At 46.1% G+C, this 21,355-nt stretch overlaps 1 protein-coding gene across 1 annotated transcript in view; it reads right to left on the bottom strand.

Annotated features, from left to right (window-relative positions):
* The window catches only part of Dmrt1 (doublesex and mab-3 related transcription factor 1), an 87,456-nt gene that overhangs the window by 43,301 nt on the left and 22,800 nt on the right, over positions 1-21,355 (bottom strand). The window contains exon 3 of the mRNA XM_075975053.1: positions 2,998-3,281. Within this exon, the coding sequence (XP_075831168.1) occupies positions 2,998-3,281 (284 nt within the window). The remainder of the gene's footprint in view (positions 1-2,997; positions 3,282-21,355) is intronic.

Genomic DNA, 21,355 nt, shown 5'->3' with positions numbered 1-21,355 from the left:
CTGCTGGTCAGCGGAAGCCGCCATTCATCGTGAGTTTGTTCCAGTGTCACAAATGTTATTCCTGTTTCAGAACAGGACAGGAATCTATGATTGGGCCACAAATCTCTGCAGGCTGGAGACAGACCAGAAGCCATTAAAGCCTTTCTCAGCATGCATGGTGGTGTTCACAGGGGCGCATGCTCTGGAATTCCAGGATGCCGTCCCCAGAGACCTAGAGAGGAAGTAAACATTCAAGAGTTTCCCCTCCCACTCTGGTTGGCTTGTATGTGTGTCTAAGTGAAGCGTCTCACAGCAGATTCCTTCCCCCTTCTGCAGGAGAGAAAGGGTGGTGTCACCTAGAGCACAACAGGAGGGACCTGCCAGGCCCCAGCAAGATGCTCCTGGCGAGTGACCTGTCTCCAGGTTGAACTAAGACCTCACACATGACTTTGCTGGTCCTTGGCAGAAAAGAGAGGCAGGAACTAACAGCTGTCACAGGGGTTCTGACAAAAGGAAGAGACGTGACTAAGGTGCAAATGGAGATGGCTGTCTTTCTGCCAGGCTTTATCAATTAACCTATCAGGTTCACAGACACACCCAACTACCCAATTACCAAAGGCTAGAAACAGAAAAGCCAGACCGGCCAGTAGCAACTGATATCCCAGGGTCTCTGCAGGACCAGCAAGAAGGTCTGCTTTGTTTAAATCTTGTTGTTTGTTTGTTTGTTTTACAAGACAGGGTTTCTCTGTGTAGCCCTAGCTATCCTGGAACTTGCTCTGTAGACCAGGCTAGCCTTGAACAGGGAGATCTGCCTGTTTCTGCCCTGAGCGCTGGGGTTAAAAGAGTGCATCACCAGGTCCTGGCTTCTTTAAATTTTTAAAGATGTTTCTTTCTCCCCACAGGAAGAGAACTGTCAACAGAAGCCAACTGAAAACCTTCTCCAAACCATAAAATCTACCATGCTAGAAAGATCTGAAGAGGTCCATCTGGAGGTCCACCAGACCCCCATTATCCTCACAATACCTCTCAATTCTAACACCCACAAGTTTTAAGTCTCCCTCCAAAAAAATACAGTGTGGGGCTGAGGAAACAATACAAATGCTGTTTAAGCAGGAGGAGCTAAGCAGGAGGAGCGGATCTTGGAGACCCATGTAAAAAAAAGTCAGGCAGGCATGGTGGCCTTTCCATAGCCCCCTCACAGAAGAGCAGAGACAGGAAATCCCAAGAGCAAAATGGCTGATAATACTAGCCAAATACGTGCATTCAAGAGAGAGACCTGTCCTCGCTGGATAAGGTGTGGAGTGATTGAGAAAGACACCCAAGGTCAACCTCTGGCCTCTGCCCGCACACACTCTATGTGCCTGTGTACCTGACTACACAGATGCAAACATGCATGCATACACGCACACACAAAAATGTAAAGCATACGGAACACTTAAGAGAAATCTGTAGTTCACGGGGCTAGTCAGATCCCTGAGCATAGCAAGAGAATCTCTAAAGTGGGATGACTTGAATATTAATAATTCCTTCACTTCAAAAAAAGGGGGGATGAACGAAACAGACTTGGTTAGAGGAAAATGTCAGGTCATAATGTTTTAGAATTGGGCTTAAGAAAGTTAAAGACCATTCAAAAAAAAAAAACTCCCTTGACTCTAGGAAACAGAAATTTGCAATGCTGACTTCCAGAGACTTGGGGTTAGAAAAGTGGAGAGACATACATTAAAGCTTTTACTTTCAATTTTTAAGTTCTGGAAGTTGAATGCACAATGTGGTAGCTATATTCAATAACACTTCATATCTGAAAAATGCAGACTGAACCTCAGGTGAATGCAAGCACACACACAGGCGGTGCCTTCATTAACCCAACTGTGATAAACAACACACGGTGTACACACACTTCAAGACACCACACTGTACAGTACGAATGCATCCAATTTGTCAATTATACTTCAATAAAGCTAAGAAAATAGGGGCAAAGAGGGCATCCAAGATTTGCACTAACTCCGGGATATATGTTACACTGTACTGAAATCAAACCCTTGCTGAGAAAGCCTAGGGCATGTTCACACGGTCATGGTGAGCACAGTTCTCGCAGAATCGCAGCCTCTTCTGCGGCCTGATGGTGTGGGTCTAACCTCTCAGCTACTCCAAGCCTCGGAGTGCTTCTGGTGCTAACACAATGAATGATCTGATGGAAATGGCTTCACCCTTAGAAACAGAACCAGGAAAGCTCTTTCCTCAATGAGGCAAAACACTGTTTTGCTCCAAATGTTAAAAGCTTGGCTGCACACTATTTTAATAATACGTGTGTGTGTGTGTGTGTGTGTGTGTGTGTGTGTGTGTGCGCGCGCGCGCTCTGAAAGACTGATATCCATTTCTAAAAAACACCCACGTATGTTACTGGGCCTTCGCAACACAATGGAATTTCCTTTCAAAACTTTAAGCCGTGCAAACACATCCATCATAATCCTTTCTCTCCTAGGGTAAAAATTTGCGGAGAGAGGACTTCATTCTGCACCCAGGATGCTGCACCTAATATAGTCTAAGCGGCCCCCAAATGGGGGAGGCTGGAGAAGGTGGGACCACAGAGACATCTAATGCTGGCCAGCTGGGTACTGCTGCAAAATGACAATGTGAAAAAAGCTAAAACTGAAAAGGAGCCCAGATGCATGCATACTCCCTTCCGAGTCCCTTCAGTCAAACTCTGGAGTTAAATAACATTATCAACAGATGGAAAGAAAAACCAATGTGCTTTCCATACTGTGACTACATGTGTGCTGATCTGGTCATGTGCGTGGCACATGTGTGCATTCATGTGCATTTTACATGCATGTGTGTTTTGCATATCCCATTAACTCTGGGTCATGTGCGTGGCACATGTGTGCATGCATGTGCATTTTACATGCATGTGTGTTTTGCATATCCCATTAACTCTGGGTCATGTGCATGGCACATGCGTGCATGCGTAGGCATCTTACATACATGTGTGCTTCGCATATCCCATTCTCTGGGTCATACCTGCCACTGGTTTCCAGTCTGCGCGGGCACGTAAGGTGCTGGCAGACTCCGCAGGCTGTTCTTCACAGGAGATCCCCCAAGGGGATTTCCCACCTCCCCAGAGGAGGACTCGGCAGACAGGGCCATCGAGTACTGCGGGTAGTTGTACAGGTTGTTGTAGTAAGGAAACAGAGATGGCTGGTAAAAACTGCTGTAGTAGGCGGGGTCTGACACCAGGTCCGGTGCGTTCTCCGCATGCCCTCTGCTGGTGACAGCAGGAATATCCTGGATGACCATGCGTCCCTCTGAAACGGAAAGGAGAAAAGAAAAAGACGGTGTAAGATTTAACATAGGGGGGGTTCACAAACCTTGTCCTCTAAACCTTTGCTACGCCTGAACGATTTCCTTCAAGCTGAGCAAAGAACCTGGCCATGCAAGGGAGCAGTCATCTGCTTCAGCCCCAAGGGAAGGGATCCAAGGCTGGCTTCCTGCTGGTGGCACAGCTGAAAGACCCTTGGCCGTGTTGTTTTTATTAAGAATACCAAATTACTTTAGAGGTGGATTAAGTGGCATAAAGCCTGGCGTACCTCACATACACTCCAACCCAAATGTCATGAAACTGGAGATCAAATCCAGTTAACCTGTCTACGAATTCTTACCATGTGATCTACTGTCACCCCAGGAACTCAGCAAGGCGCTGGGTTTGAGCACACAGTTTCCTTTATGTCCTTCCATGGTGGATACTCTATTCTTTAGTAGAGACCAGAGTATGGACCTGGAATAGAACAACTTGTTCTGCAAAAGTACAGTTAGCACTACTTGAACTTTGGTGGATCAGCCAAATCAGTGCTGTGTCGCAATAAAGCTTTTTCCCATAATTGAGAAGAGACTCCATTTAGCCCCCAAAGGGTAATTAGTTAGCCCATCACATTCATCAGGATCCACCAAGAATCTAGAGATTTGGGTGACAAGCTATAGCTGCTGATTCTTCAGCTGAGATGGAGGAGGGCTTCCATTGTATCCTGTCTAAATGAGAGACTGGACTAATGCCTCTGCCCTCGGTCCAATGGACATCCACTCACACAATGTTCTAAGAGATGAGCCAGTCCCTGAAGCAGCAGGAGCATCCCCTGTACTACCCAAGGGGAGCCTGCAGCGTAGGGCGAAAGCAGCAATGGGATTTGCAGTCATATGGCCACAAGTATAACCACAGCACCCATAAACTGCTATGTAAAGTCAGAGGAAGGGAAGATTTAACTTGTAGTTTAGAGACAAATTCAACCTTTGCGCCACACCCTGGAGAAGGAAGGAGAGAGCTGAGGTGAGGCGTGGAGTTCAAGGCCTAGCAGAGTGATGGGGTCTGGGAGGTAAAACAGAAGCTGGAAAATGAGGAGAAAAGAACATGGGCAAAGAGATGAAGCCAGAAGATGGAGTGACAGAATGAAAGCAGGGACAGACTGGGCTGGAAGGCAGGCGGAGAAGCCTTTATCCAGTTTCAAGATGGGATGTAATAGGATACAATGAAGATTTCCGAGTTAGTGGACGGAGTTCCACCTGATGGAAATTCTTGGGAAAAGTGAAGGAATTGAGAAGGACCAACTAGCAAGCAATATAATTTCAGACAGAGACCACATTAGGCCCCAAATGTGGGACATGAAAACAGAAAGAACTGGCAGAGAATGGGACATCAGGACTGAAGAGAAAGGGATGAAGAGTAGGAGTCTGCCTGTGGTAGAGGGAGGCAGGGGCATGTTCTGGTTAATCTCGACACTGGGCATGAGGTACAGGGCTAAGTGAAGGCAAGGAAGACTTCCTGGAAGCTACAGAGACTGGCAGCAGAGACCTGGAATCACTACCCAGCGATGGGGTGGAGCTAAGGCAGGCACTAAGGAAAGCAGGTGCAGCTCACAGAAGCAAAGGTGACAGAGAAGGTAGAGGGTGCCACTGCTGTGTCAATCCACGCTCAGAAACCACACAAATCCGGAGCCGGTCAAGATGAAGACAGCTCGCTGGGATTTTCTGACCTGCTAAGTAGCTTAGAGCAAGCAAGCAAGCAGAGACCCACAATGGCTGCAAACGGCCAAATGATCCTGCAAGGAGCATCATGCCACATGCCCCCTATGCCTAATATAATACCAGACCCAGAGCAGCAAGTGTTTTTAACTAAAGAGAGCAGTAAGCAGTAGTTTTTAAGTAGTATAAATACGAGACAAAAACTGAAGCTTGAACCACAAGCTCTTGCTACTTCATAGTTGTGACAAAGAAGGGTCCAATATATCAAGGCATGAAGAAGAGGCTCCCAGAGAAATTTCCAGAACGATGTGTAGTCCAAAACCACTCGGAGGGAGGGATGGTCCTGGATAAATGTGTAGAAGGAGGGAGAGAAAACACACAAGGGAGGCTGTGTGCACTCAAGGAGCAAGCCAGGCTTGGGTCTAGTCTTTAACTGAAGCCTCCGTACAGCCTTATTTTAAAAACTGCAACCTCCTTTTCGTGAGAGGATCCAAATCCATCCACCATAGGCTCCCGCAACTGCACTGGCAAGCCGCAGTCTGTTTCTTTTCTTTCTTCTCTCCTCTGCACTATTTTCATACATAAAACAGCAATGTTGGGGGCTGGAGAGAAGGCTCATGGGTTAAGAGCACTTGCTGCTCTTGTATAGGATCTAAGTGCAGTTCTCAGCACCCACAGCATCTCATAACTGCCTGCAACTCCAACTCCAGGGGATCCAATGCCCTCTTCTGCCTTCTGTAGGCACCAAGAACACAAACAGTGCACAGAACTACATGGAGTCTCTCACATACACACATCGAAAAAGGTAAAACAATTCATTGGCATCGTCGGTCATTTTTGGTAGCTAATGCTTTTGCTTTCACTGTTGGGTCCTTTATTCTTTATCTGCTTACAAAAGCAACATAAACTTCTCAAAATTGACAAATCAGGCAGACATTTAAAACATGAAAGGGACAGATGAAGTAGTTGATCACCCAGCCTAAGTATTGGTGGGTCATTTCCCACGCAATCTCAGACACTGATGGAAAGCATGTTAAATACCTAAACTGTTCCTGTGGTAGGAATCTGGAGATACCTTAGGGCCTGTGCCTCGAAAGTCATGTCAGGAAGGAAGGAAGGAAGGAAGGAAGGAAGGAAGGAAGGAAGGAAGGAAGGAAGGAAGGAAGGAAACTAAAGAAAAAAATCAAAACCCAAGGCACCAGGCGTCTAAGACGGAGGCTCAGCACACTTTGTCATCTCTGAGCTCCTCTCATCAAGGCCACAGTTTGGGGAGGAACAAAATAACGGTGGCAATAACGCTCAAGGTAACAAGAAAATAGCGCCAATAAACAGAACAGTAAACCTCAGATTTAAAATGCTAGGTCAGGTCAAGACATACTGAGCTTTGCTAAGGCTACTTGACAGTTAATGATGCCATCATTTCCCTGTATTCGAATTTTGTTGTTTTTTTTTTTCAAGTTATTCTGAGCTTTAATGGCAAGGTGAGGTGTATGTTGAGAAAGTTCAGTCTCACAGCAAGATTTGAATATTGAAACTGTATAAGCTCTCAACAGTGCATGCTCCCCAAATATTACACACACAATGACTAAATGCCCTAAGAGGGTTTTTTAATCTCTATTAAATCTATTAAACCATCAGTTTTTATGGTGTGTGTGTGTGTGTGTGTGTGTTGCCAGAGACTGAACCAGGGCCTTAGCACATACTAAGCAGGCGCTGCACCAGGAAGGAACACCTCCAACACAGAATTTTCTATTTCAAGGTTCCCAACTGAAACTTGGTCAATGTCGAAGACAGTTTCATGGCTCCCAGCTTTAATGAACATGCTATTGCTATATGAAAAACCCCAGCGCTGGAAAAAAAATCAGCACCTGAGGAGTCACATATTAGTTCCAATGCTTTAGCAAGATCTGAATCAGTTGCAATAGCATCACCCAGAACACTTAAGTATTACACAGGGCTCAAACCACAGCAATACAGTTGTTTAATTTTCATTTTATTCTTTTACAGACTGAGAGATGATAGATTAATACAGTCTTAGGTACTGGGGGTGGAGCCTAGAGCCTTGCACGTGTAAGGTGTTTGACCACTGGGTGAGACGCTCAGCCTTTCTTTTTGTGTTTTAAGATTTCCATGTCACACCAATAGCGTGCACATTCTCACGTGACTGGGCTAAAAGGTTTATCCAGGATTCTAAAGGGATGCACTGAGATGGAAATGACTTGGGGAGGTGGAGAACACTCACAAGGAGGCTGAAATGAAGTCACACAGACAGAAAAGAATGTTCCAGGAGCAGTGACCAGATAAACACGGCTGGCAGGCAAGAGTAGCACGGAGGGTCATCAGAAGAAGGAGAAAATGATGCTGAGACCTCCAAAGGACGCTTGCTCTGATGGTTTCTAAGTCTCCTGAAGGAAGTAATGTACACCCTTTATACTTGCCAGCTCAGGACCAGGAAAGCCATTGGTTTCCCTTCCAAGCCTGCGCAATGCTGAGATCTCACACTGTAGGCACTCCAGCCTGAGAAGAAATGGCTATAGTACACACCTATGGTCACTATGCCTATGACAGCCACAGTCATGGCAGAGTCCCCACGGAGTAGCAAAGGGTGTTCTCCCCAACATAGAGAGGTCATCTAAGTAGGCCAAGCTAAGTATCCCAATAAGTAGTGAAAACCCTCAATTTAAGATTTCCAACTCAGGCACAGCAGTGGACACCTCTAATACCAGCACCAGGGAGGCACAGACAGCTCTCTCTGAGCTCGAGGCCAGCTAGGTCTACTTGGTGAAAGCCTGCCTTAAAAAGGTAATTAAAGTGGCTGGCAAGATGGTGCAGCAGTTAAGAGCACTGACTGCTCCTCCAGAGGACCCAGGTTCAATTCCCAGCACCCACATGGCAGCTCACAGTTGTCTATAACTCCAGTTCCCAACACCATACCAGTGCACATAGAGTTAAATTAATTATGTTTTCAAAAAAAGGTAATCAAATGTTTTTCTTTGTAAGAGCTTCCACGGTTGCGCTGTCCCTTCACATCAACAGAAACCCTAAGACATCACGTCAGGGTCCTTTAAGCTCCACAGACAATACCACTGATACAAAGACCAGAGACATAGATTGCAAAAGACATATCTTAATGATTGCGTTGAGAAATCTGAAGCTAGACGCCACTCTGTGTCTTTCTGGATTGAAAACTGGCCAGTACTGTTTAAGGTTATTAATAAGGGATTAGTCCATGGCATCAAGCCCAAGTAAAGGTGATACTTTTCTTACCCAGTGACCCCCTTTATGAGATCATCAACTCAGTGGTTCTCGGCCATGAGGCAAACAGTTAATAGTAAGTTAGTTCTTTCTCCCCACTGCTGGGGACTGAGCCTAGGGTCTTGTACTTTAACCAAACACTCGTTCGTGTTTGGTTTTTAGGTGAGGGCCTCCTTATGTAACCTAGCCAAAGTTCAAATCTGTGATCCTTGCGCCTCAGTTTCTAAGTGCTATGATTATAGGAACACCATACCCAGCAGATCTGATGTCTCGAGTGTTGTGACCGCTGGCACAGTCTCTTAATGTGCATGGAATCCCAAGAGGACTAGATCCAGCCAGAAGAGTAGCAGAAGGCAGAGAAGTGGGTACCATCGCATCCACTCTGAGTTCCTAGTCTCCACTCGTCCATCTGCAGGCCTAGGGCTTGGAGGCCAACATCTGCCACTCTAAGGCTCACACACAGCACCTTTTGAACATCTCATTCCCCGACAAGCCTTCACAGTCCTGTTACTGTTTTTCTGGTACTAACATATGCAATATGAAATATGATTCACTCCTTCATGAGAGATCAATACCCATACATGATAAACACCCTTATTGATCTTGGAGTGTTAGATGCTGGTCTTCGGGCCGGCAGCATATTAATAGTAGTTAGCCAGTCATTCATTTTAAGGTGGGTGCAGGCTTTGCCCTCTCCTCTCTGCTGTCGTGATTCCCAGTATTGCCACACTCTGCATCCTCTATATTCAAACTTGGAACTAGACCCACTTCAGTGTGCGAAGGAAGAGAAGGACCACAAAGAAAGCCAAACCTCCCACTGCCAATTGTAGTACTCGATTCACAACGAAAAGAGGAATCTTTCTTTTTGTATATGTAATCCCATACTTTATAGACTTTTATGCTACTATGTGTTGTCAGTCAGGAGAAACCTGCACCAGTAAATCTGAGTAAATCTGAAACATAACCACTAATACGAACTCAGAACTAGGAGGTCCCTGTTTGCTTAACACTGTCCTTTGAATATGGCATTCTGTGGATCATGAGGGTGAAGCTCGGGTTTTCCTCACTGGAACAAGAAGACAAAGTAGCTACCTGCTTTTTTTTTAAATAATTCCCTAGCCCGGCGATGGTGGCACACACCTTTAATCCCAGCACTCGGGAGGCAGAGGCAGGTGGATATCTGTGAGTTCGAGGCCAGCCTGGTCTACAAGAGCTAGTTCCGGGATGGGAACCAAAGCTACAGAGAAACCCTGTCTCAAAAAACCAAAAATAATAAATCATTCCCTGCAAGGCATTCCCATGTCCAGATTAATCAGATTCCACACTGAGGAACAAAGGAGTAACACAAGCCATGAAGGAGGCTAAACAGAGAGACTTGTTGTTTTATCAGTTTCCTCAGAGAGTGAAACATTCTACAGGAAATCTCCTTAAGCAGGAAGGTAAACAACAGCTTCAGGAAGTCCCTGAAATTTAGCAGATTCACTAGATGCCTCCCTGACAGAGTAAATTGGAGCTAAGCTGAAAAGAAGACTCACAGACAATCTGAGCTGCGTAGAAGAGGCTCAGGCAAACTGAGGCACCTGGAAAAGAGACCTTTCAACCTGTTGAGCTGTGTGACGGCTTTGCAGTGTACTCCAGGTTCCAAGTTTTGTAAACTGTCCTGAGTGCTGGGTGGGCTTGGTTATGTAGCTGTCTGTAGTGATATCTGATTTGTATTTTAATAAACAAAACTTGCCTGAAGATCATAGAGTAAAACAGCCTTACAGACCAAGCAGTGGTAACACACACCTTTTCAGATGGTTCAGATGGTTTTCCCAGCCAGGGACTCTCCCAACAGCCAGGTAGAGTATTTGGAGAGACAACAGCTAGAGCCAACCTGGGGCTCCTCTGACCCAGAGAGCCAGAAGGAGAGATCAGCCCATGTTCATCTTTGGCCCTAGGTAGGTCTGAGAAGATTAAATAAAGCTCACAGAGGTCACAAGTTGTAGAGAGAGGCAATGAAGCTTCATGAAAGAGTTTCAAAATTATGGAAATGTAATTCTCATTTCAGAAAGAATGACTGAGGATTACAGGGAGCTAATTGAGTTAGTGCCTCCTAACCATGCTTTGTGCTCAACTTTGATCTGTGGAGCAAGCAACAGATGCTCAGAACAGATGACAATTACTTTGATGGTCACCAAGGTAACCAAGATTACCAAGGTATCTTTGAAACTTCCACCACTTATTATGGAATGGTGGGTCAGGATGTTGGCATGCCATGCTCATCATCGGGGAAAAAGTTTTGTTATATAGGTGACATAAGGCTGGTCTCCAAAGGAGATCTGAAGTGAAGCTGAAGGCCCCTCCATAAAAGGAACAAAAGAAAAATCTGAATTTTACTTCATATTCTTTCACATAGCTTTTGTTCAACTCAAGACTCCAGGGCAGGGAGGGGAAGAATGGGAATAATGGAGGGCACAGACTAAGGCAGAGCGGTGCTGTATAGGTACACATGTAATCACAGAGCTCAGGAAACTGAGGCAGGAGGATTACCAGTTTGAGGCATCTTGGCTACACAGTGAGTTCTAGACTAACTTGAGCCACATAGCGAAAACCGGTCTCTTATAAACTAGAAAATGACCATTTGTCAAGTATGGGGAGCCAGCAGGGAAACAGTATCCATCCGTGGTTTTTGCTTCAGTTCCTTCCTCCAGGTTCCTGCTTGAACGCATGCTGGTATCTCTCACTGATGCGCCATTATGGGAACATGTAAGCTCAATAAACCCTTTCCTCCCCGAGTTGCTTTTAGTCACTGTGCTGGCTAAGTTTACATCAACTTCACACAAGCTGAAGTCATCTGAGAGGACAGGACCTCAAATAAGAAAAAGCCTCCAAGACCAGGCTACAGGCAAGCCTGTAGGGCATTTTCTTAATTAGTGCTTAGTGTTGGAAGACCCTGTGGGTGAGTACACCCCTGGACTGGGAGATCCTGGTTCTACAAGAAAGCAGGCTGAGCAAGTTATGATAAGCAAGACAGTAAGCAGCTCCCCCTGCATGGTCTCTGCATCAGCTCCCACCTCCAGTTTCCTGCCCTGTTTGAGTTCCTGTCCTGACTTCCTTCAATGCTGAATAGGGATGTAAAAGTGTAAGCCAAATAAATCCTCTCCTCCCCAAGTTGCTGTGGTCATGGCGTTTCATCACAGTGACAGTAACCCTGCCTCAGAGTGTTCTGCTGCAGCAACAGAAAGCTGACTAGGATACTTTTAAACGTCTCAACTTCAGTCTTTGTATCGTATCAACAGATACGACCCGTATAAACAAAGGTTCTCGAGACCCTCCACAATCTTTAAGACTGCGAAAGGGCTCTGCAACTGAAATGTTTGAAAACTTCTGTCTTCTACACATTTCTTTTTCCAGCAATTGGAGGCCAGTGTCCAATTATGAGGTGGCTCTCTAAGCAATGAAATCCCAACGAGTCACCTCTAGCCTCACACTGAAGCCTGGATCACTGTGACAACTACAGATGGGAAGGCAATGAACCTCAGGGCAAGAGTACCCACTCTGAGTCAAACCGCTGAAACAGATCCGGAATCTCCTGCCACCTGTCCATCACGCAAGTAACCTGACTGTTTCACACCCCAGAACCTATACCTGACACGGGCATAATTGTCTAAAACGTCCTTACATAGCTAATATGCAGGCTCCAGCCCACAGCAAGTGTTCTGAAAACGCTATTACTGTTATCTTGACCACAGCACAGCTATGGCATTCTCGGTCACGCAGCCAGAAAGCCAGCCGACAACTCCCGCCGAAGTCCTTGTCCAGAGTGCTCCTCATTAGGGCGCCATAGCAGACTGGCTTGCACCTGCAGAGCTTACCAAAGGCAACCTAACTTGGAACGGAGCACAGTCCTCTTTTCCTGGCCTTCTCAGAGGTCAGACGGTAGCCTTGAATGCAGTCAGTGTGATACCACTCCCTAAAGCCATAATCAGGAAGCGCGGGAACAATCTGCTTCTCCCACAAGGCAGTCCTGACAGGGCTATTTTAAATGGCAAACATAAATCTGGTGCCAGGAAGAGCAGCAACCACCTTCTGTGCACTCTCGGGAACAGGGACGACTGTGACTCGGTGACAGATTCAACGGAGAGGGGCGCGGCTCACCATTCCTTCCCTTCCCAAAATCCTGCACGCCTCCCCCCCCCCCCCCGTCCTACCCCTTCCTCTCTGCTTCTGACTTAAATGCTGCTGTGCTGCTACAGCGCTTTCCCAGAGACCGAATTTTATTTATATGGGAGTGGGGGTGGGGGCTGCAGTTTCAGGGCCGAACTTTCCGCTCGCTATAAAGTTAATGTGCTATTCAATGTTCGTTCCAGCCAGGAAGGTGGGGTTGTGTATTTTCTGCTACCCTGGAAGGCCATTATCAGTAATTGCCCATTACAGCACATAATTATTTCTCCTAGCATAGTCTGTGACCTCCAGGCTTTGCGCGCTGGCACAGCAAACCATTTCATCTTACCAAATTTGGGAAGGAAGCGTTTGACCTTTGGGACCGTAATGCTACACTCTAAGCCCGCATGAGAGGATGGGTACACATTACAAGCACGCTGGACCACAGCCTCGACTGTTTCAAATATCACCCCAATGTACTTTCCTCACCTCCACAGTTTTACCTCCCCTCAAATAAAAAAGAAAATAAAACATAATCAACTCTCCATTACGGGGGAGTTGATGGCCCAAACAGGAAATTATCTCAAGCCCTCTCTACTCCCTGTCCTTTTATTTTGTGTTTAATTATGTCTTAGCCGCTGTTCTATGGCCGTTGAAAGACACCACGACCAAGGCAACTCAGAAAAGAAAGCATTTAACTGAGGGCTTGCTTACAGTTTCCGCCCACCGTCATCACGGCAGGGAGCATGGCGGCACACCTGAGCAGAAGCGGTAACATCTCAGTCCGCAGGCCAAGAAAGAGAGACACACGGGGCCAGGTATGGGCTTCGGAAAACCTCAAAGCCCACCCATCCCCAGTGACATTCTTCCTCCAGCAGGCCACACCTCCTAATCCTTCTAATCTTTTCGGAGCTCCACAAAGTCTGTGATGCTCTTTAAATACCACGACTGGGAAAAGGTAGTCTAGAGCAGATCATAGAGAGAGAAACGTTAAAATTGAGGGCAGGCATGCTCCCCAGTTACACGGCGTAGGAGAAATCATGGTCCAATCAATGATGAAAATGAGATTTAGGAATTTAAGTGATTTTTTAAACGGCCATTCAGGGCCACATGCCCTTACATTTACACAACTGTTCAGTATTAGCCAGGAGAGGACAGAGGGTGGGGTTGCGAGCTGATGCCACAGAAGCCAATGCCTGGCCATTCCTTGGTAAGTCGTCTCCTCTACCACTACCTCCTCTGGAAGTTTCAATGTTCCCCATGCATGGAAGACAGACCTCTATGCTACCAGTGTTCAGAAACAGCCCTAAGAAGTGTAAACCCCTGGGGATAAGCCAACTGGGATTCTGTATGGGTCCCCTAAAAGATTTAATTTCCCCCTTCCTTCGGAATAAAGCTCCCCTCGAGTGAGAGTCGTTTCTGCAGACAGAAGCTCACCCTTTCTTTCAGCCTTCATTTTTACCAAATGACATCATATAAAATATGGAAAATTAACCTTAGAGATGACGTTTACAGAGCGAGCTGCAAGGAAGGCCCTACAAGCCGTTTTATCCATCTTGAAATGCAAGAGGCAGATCTAGAGACACACAGGGCACAGGTAACTGGCAGTGGGACCACAGCTGAGGAACCCCGGTAGGAGACCTGGCAACTGCCCTCTATGCTACACGGGAAAGGATGAGAGCCATGACGAGTATGGCATGTGAACCCTGCTGATGGCTGACAGGGAATCTGTCATTATGGTCCTTACGTCTGGGAGAGACTGAATGACTCCTATTAGCACTCAGACTGGAGGTTTGATTCACAGAGGCCACGCGTCTCAAGATGCTGTGACAAGACCGTTACAGTCACGGTCATCTTTTCACTGAGAAACGCTGAGTAAAGCAGGGACCAAGGGTCAGAATTTGGCCTCAAGCTGCTAGTCACTGCTCCAAAGCCTGCAGTTGGGGATCTTCTGGTCCATCCTTAATGCAATCCCCTCCAGTGCTGGCCTCATTTGCCTCTGCTGCATCAGTACCTTTGTCAGCCGGCTGCAGCGGACACAGCTGCCGAGTGCTGTTCACAAACACGGTGCGTAAGTTACCCTGAACTGTGTACGTGGCTTGGTGCCAGGTTCTGTGTCTTTAAAGCTACCTGCTCCAGCATAAAACTGTCAACCACTGAGGTATAGAGGGCACTTGTGAAAATGCCACCCTAGGGGCTGGGACACCAACTTCCATAGAGACAGGTGTGGAACCATATTACCATTGTTTTCGTTGGCATCACAGGCTGTGGTTTTACTAAATAATGGCAGAACTGACTATTTTCCAGCAAGGGAGAGTAGAAGAACAGACTCTGGAAACTTAGAACACATGTACACATGTGTACACACACACACACACACACATTCCTAGGCTAGCCTTAACCTCTCAGTCTCCTGCCTCGGTTCTGGGTGCTGAGATTATAAATATGTGTCATCATAGCCAGCTTACTGCTTGCTTTTCTACCGATTTTTCCCCTCCCTCCACCCCAAAACTGAGGATATAACCTGGGTTCCAGATGCTAGCCTACATCCCCAACCTCAGTGGCTGCTTTTTTTTATTTAAAACGTGTATTATCATGGGTGTGTGTGTGTTTGTGTGTGTGTGATATATATATGTAGTCTTATGCAGTAGGTTCCTTTACCTGCTGAACCATCTTACCAGCCCCTCAGCCTTTCATTTTGCCATAAGACAGGGTACAACCATTTTCTAAGCTGGTCTTGAACTCCTAGATTCTACGATCCTCCTGCTTCAGCCCCCCCCCCCCCCCAAGTATCTATAACAGCAAAGCACGTGTCACTGCACTCAGATAAAGCATGTTACTCTTTCCTTTTCTTTTGACGGAGCCCACGGCTTCCTCATTCTCAGGAAGGTGCTCTTCCACTGAGATACAAACTTCTAGCTAGCTAGCCCTGGCCCTTCCTTAATGGAAAAGTCTGCCAGATTTTAACAGAAGTAAATTAGAAACTGAATGAGATTATCACAAGTTATAATGGGCCTGTCTAATAAACTGCTATGGCACCGAAGATACCAGTAACATGAAAAAAGCTATGTCGCTGGCCTCTCAGTCATCTGCTTCACATGGGAACTTACTTTCCCATCTAAAGATTACTTATAAAGGTTTTGCCCCTATGGCTCACCAGGAACCTAACATGCCTTGGGAAATTCCATGTCACAAAAGTACCAGGAGTCACACAGTGGCCACAACCAGCATCGAATAAGGACGTCAGGCACTGGCAGGAAGGGGCACCTATCTGCTGGCGGGGCACCTATCCGGTGGCACAGTCTTGTAAGCCTGTGGGCAGCACTTTGGTTATCATCACCAACCCTAAACTGTCCTGGGAGACTGAAGCTTCAGTCCCCAGAGGATAAGAACAACACTGGCTTATTCTAAGCAGAAGCAATACTTGCTGGAAGACGGGAGAACACAGTGTTTCTTTCCTTAATGAACAATAAGACAAGGGTCATGATTTGGACAAACAGCCCAGAGGCCTATGAGTAGAGGTTTAAAATTTGGTGCTGGATGTTAGTAACGACTACAAAATAAAAACACCATAGCTGGATTATACCTTTAACCCTTTATTATACCTTTATTTCTTTAATTCCAGCACTGAGTCTGAGGGGAACTTGGTCAACACAGCAAGTTCCAGGTCAGCCAGGATTTGCTATGTTCAGAGATGGAAACTGGATAAGTCACACACACTCTACATTCTGTTTGTAAGTTATCTAAAAAGGACATAGAGGGCTCCAGACCAAGCTCAGTGATAGTGATCGCCTAGAATGTGTGAGGCTCTGGGTTTGACTCTACCACTCGAGCGCACGCACACACACACACACACACACACCACACACACACACACACACACACGTGCACGCGCGCATACGCGACATGCATGTGCACACCCTTCCCCATACAAAGACACCAAAAACTGCTGCAAAAAATAAGCGGAAGGGCAAACAAAACAAGAACTAATCATGTCTGAATATAAAAATGGATCAATCCATCTTTAATGTCTCAACTAGAAATAGGGTCCATGATTTTTTGAGAACTCAAATAATCCTGGTGCCCCCACACGCACATGTATTTCATGCAGTTCAGGCTGATATAGTATATATGTATTATATCAAGGGATATATATTTTACATATCTTTTAATAATCTTTAAATTTTTTTGGACAATTTTCATGTAGCTCAGGCTGGGTTTGAACTAGCAACTATATAGCCCAGAATGATCCTGAACTTGTAATTCATCTGTCTCTACCTCTCAGGTGCTGGGATTAGAGCTGTGCCAACATCTGGATACAGAATCTTAAGACTGGGATAACTTGACTTACTTTACCTATCCATTCATCGGACAGGATTAAAAGTCAACAGAGAGGCAGTTTCTGAGATGGTGTCACTCCAATATAAAACTGTCACCAGCAGGGCTACATTCTGAACTGGTTTCTTTATTTACCCCCCCCCCTCACACACACACACACACACACACACACACACACACACACACTGTGACCACCATACTGTCTATGTAAGAACAGTCTGTCTCCCTTAAAGATTTTCAGCACTTTCCACTGCACAGACAAATATACCCACTTTCTATCTTTTTCCTTAACGAATTGCCTTCAGGAAAGCACCACATGGCAAACTTACTCTCTTGCGTAACACACACACACACACACACACACACACACACACACACACACCACTCTTGCTCTCACCTGTGGAGTGCTGTCCTCTCCCTTCCCTTCAGGTCCTCATGGACCTCCGTCTCTCTAAAAGGACGGTATTTTTGAAGGCATCAAAGCCAGTCCGCCACTCAGTAAGGATCCCTGGAGACTCTCACCTACCCTTCCGTGGTCCCCACGGCTGAACCTGTACACTCACCACTCCCTTTATTTCACCTGCTCCGTCTGCTACAGTGCTAAAGCACACAGCACAGAACCCGGGGCCATTCTTCCCACAGACAGCCTGTCCTTACCTGAGGGCTTGTGGAGTGTACTCAGAAGCTCAACAATTAGAAGACAAAACAGCCCAATTTACAAAGGGAAAGGGATTCCAAGAGCCATTTTTAAGAATCTACTTCCATCATTCATTCATTCTCTCACTGAATGTGTGGAAGAGCACACCAATGAACACGTGTGAGAGACAGAGGAGAACTTTCAAAAGTTGATTCTCTCCTTCCGCCATGAGGATCCTGAGGATGAAGCTCAGGTCCCCAGGCCTGGAAGCAGAGCACCCTTACCCACTGAGTTATGCCACCTGCCCTGAATCACCATTTCTCCAGAGATACACACCCGAACAAGAGGCACATGGAAAGACAGTCCACATCATCAACCACCAGCAAACACAAATCAAGGCCACTGTGAGACACTGTCTCCCGTCCAACAGGACAGCATGACCCAAGGGATAAATACAAACGCTGGGGTTTCTGTTGTTTGTTTGGAGACAGCCTTACTATGTAGTCCAGACTGGCCTCAAACTCAAGTCCCATGCACTGGCACGGTGTTAAAGATAAGAAATAGGAGCCCTCTGCTTGCATTGCTCTGGAGATGTAAAATGGTTTGTAGAACAGTCTAGATGCCTCAAAGAAAGAAACACCTTGTGAGCCACCAATTCTACTCCTGGTTGTATACAAAAAGGAAGAAATGGTCATACCAAGTTTTGCACATGAATGTTCTCTACTGATTGGTGGTTCATATAATAGCATAAATACTAAATGATAAGGAAAGAAAAATAAAATAAATAAAAAAGTATGGCCGGGAGGTGGTGGCACATGCCCTTAATCCTAACACTTGGGAAGTGGAGGCAGGCAGATCGCAGTAAGTTTGAGGCCAGCCTGGTCTACCAAGTGAGTTCCAGAACAGTCAGGACTGCTACACAGAGAAACCCCATCACAGAGTGATGTGGGAGTGTCATATATCAATCTGTTTATTTCATTGGTTAAGTAATAAACAAACTGCTTGGGCTCATAGCTTAGAACATAGGTGGGTGGAATAAACAGAACAGAATGCTGGGAGGAAGAGGAAGTGAGCTCAGAGACTCGACAGCTCTCCTCTAGGGAGCAGAAGCCCCAGAAGAGACGCCATGCTCCGCTCTCCCAGGCTCCGACCCAGGATGGACGTAAGCTAGAATCTTCCCGGTAAGCGCACCTAGCTGTGCTACATAGAATATTAGAAATGGGCTAGTCCAGGTGCGAGAGTTAGCCTAGAAGAGGCTAGATAGAAATGGGCCAAGCAGTGATTAAAAGAATACAGTGTCCGTGTAATTATTTCGGGGCATAAGCTAGCCAGGCGGCCGGGGTGCTGGGAACGCAGCCCCGCCGCTCATATTACTGCAACAGAAAACCAAAATAAAAAAAATTAAATTAAATTAAAAGTATGAATACTTACTACACATGGATAAAGCCTTGAAAGCATGGCTCTGTGTAAAATAAGCCACACACACACACACACACACACTGCATGCATGTGATGTCCAGAGTAGACAAACCTACAGTGAATGACTGAAATACACCAGTGGTGGCCAGAAGTTGGATGGAGGAGGAAATGTGCAGTGATTGAGTATAGATTTGGGGGAGCAGAGAGCCCTGTGCAATGATTGAGTATGGATTTGGGGGAGCAGAGAGCCCTGTGCAGTGATTGAGTATGGATTTGGGGGAGCAGAGAGCCCTGTGCAGTGATTGAGTATGGATTTGGAGGAGCAGAGAGCCCTGTGCAGTGACTGAGTATGGATTTGGGGGAGCAGAGAGCCCTGTGCAGTGATTGAGTATGGATTTGGGGGAGCAGAGAGCCCTGTGCAGTGATTGAGTATGGATTTGGGGGAGCAGAGAGCCCTGTGCAGTGATTGAGTATGGATTTGGGAGAGCAGAGAGCCCTGTGCAGTGATTGAGTATGGATTTGGAGGAGCAGAGAGCGATGTTTTAGAATTAAATGATGGATACACATCTGTGAATATATTTTCAGGGGTAAACGTTATATGGCATTTAAGTTACACCTCAGTAAAGCTATCTTTTTATAAGTACTCTAAATATTATAAAGGAAATATAAGAAACTGAGTTAAATCTTTTTTATAAAGAAACAGTTGTTGATTTAAACTTAAAGCAGTAGTGTGCAGTATTTCTTCACAAACTCCTTGAAGAATCAGATGAAATAACAATAAATAGAGATTTAAGAGTGCAGAAGGTATGGAGCCTTGGTGGCACATGCCTTTAATCCCAGCACTTCGAAGGCAGAAGTAGGCAGATCTCTGTGAGCTCGAGGTCAGCCTGGTCTAGGAACCAGGGCAGCCAGGGCTACAGAGAGAAACCGCGTCTCGAGAAACTAAAAACATTCCAAGGGTAACTGAAGCTTGCCGTGCACTCCTGTTTTAAAAAAAGAGACTGCGACGTATCCCGGCATTAGAACATGCCTCTCCGTGCTCAAAACCCTCGCTTAGAACGCTGCCATCGAGGAGAAGGGCTTGAAGAGTCAAGAGCTGACATGAGAAATTCCGAGTGCTGGAGCCGCGGGATGTCCCTGGAGCAGAGAAGTGCCAGCACACCTCACTACAGGAGAAGAGGACTCAGTGTTGTGCCCGGAAGCCCCTCTGAGGTGAAGCGTGGGGCTTAGTGGGAAAATCACTATGAATGCCATCTCAAATCATCCACAGAGGACGAAACAGAACTGCTCTTCCTTCCATGTGAGCAACCACAGTTTATTCCAGAAAGAATCACTGGTCTGGAAATCTCTGGTAACACGTATGACTGAATACCCAGCAGGTGGTCACAGGTCCAGCTAAGTCTGCAACTGGCAAGCCCACCAACCCCACAGAGTGGGCAAAACTTTGCTTATTACTGACACCAGACATCCTGCATGAACAGCTAAGAATGGGCAGACAAGAAGAGACGATGATTACCACTGCCGCAGAAAATATGACACCGTAAAAAGAATATGAGAAAACAATAAGAAACAGATTATTAAATTCTCAGGGACTGAGCAAAAAGAACTAGGGAGGAGAAACAAAGTCACTGCAGATTAAATATAGCGAGCTTTAAACCAATTATAAAAGATCAAAGACAACAAGAAAGGGGAGGAGTAGCCTTACAAGTTACTGAGATAGGAGACCTTGGGAGAAATATGGCCAGGGGAGAATCATTACAGTTTACAGCTAAAGTAATCTAGGGGTGACTTTAGCATGGAATTCACTAGGAACCGCTACCACGGGCAACTCACAGGGACAGAAAACAAAAGTCTCTTTTATTTTTTTAAAAGGCATGCAATCCCAAAGGGAGGAAAATACCAGGCTGGCACAGAGGAAACTGTCAATGAAAAATGCCAGCATCTTCAGCTGTATCTTAGATTTCTATGTCACCATGGCAGTAGCCTTCACCGAATGCCACCGGAGTTAAAGGTAAAGAAAAGGGTCTTGTGGCATTGGTACAGCACCAGCCTTGAAACATAATAGTACTGTGTCCCTAACACCAATCTGATGCTTGAGCCGGGTATGATGGCACATGTCTGTGGTCGCAGTTACCTGGGAAGCTTGAGCCCCTAAACCTGAGGCCAGCCTAGGCAACACAGTGAGACTCCATCTCTTAAAAGCAAAACCAACGCTCAGGCACTGACCTCCATTTTTTCAAATATGTACATAATATATTTCAGTCATAGCTGCCCCTCATTACCCTGTCCCCCTCCCACTCCCGATGATCCACTCCTTCCTTCCCAGGTAGCCCCCTGCCCACGTCTAATGCCGTCTTTGTTTTAGATGAGCCAGTGAGTTTCACTAGCAAAGAGCCCTTTGAATACAGACAACCTCCTCCTCCATAGTGCCAATCAGGACCCCAATGTTTACCAAGAGAACCCATGTCTAAAGCTGCCAAAGGAAGTGAGGTTAATTTTGAGCCTCTCCTTTTTAACACTCTGAAATTTAAAAACCTAAGTTCCAAGTGTTCTGTCCCTAACCCCCTTCCC

This window comes from Microtus pennsylvanicus, chromosome 5, assembly GCF_037038515.1.
Source record: "Microtus pennsylvanicus isolate mMicPen1 chromosome 5, mMicPen1.hap1, whole genome shotgun sequence".
In the NCBI taxonomy this organism is placed as follows: domain Eukaryota; kingdom Metazoa; phylum Chordata; class Mammalia; order Rodentia; family Cricetidae; genus Microtus; species Microtus pennsylvanicus.
This window is presented reverse-complemented; position numbering and strand designations above follow the sequence as displayed.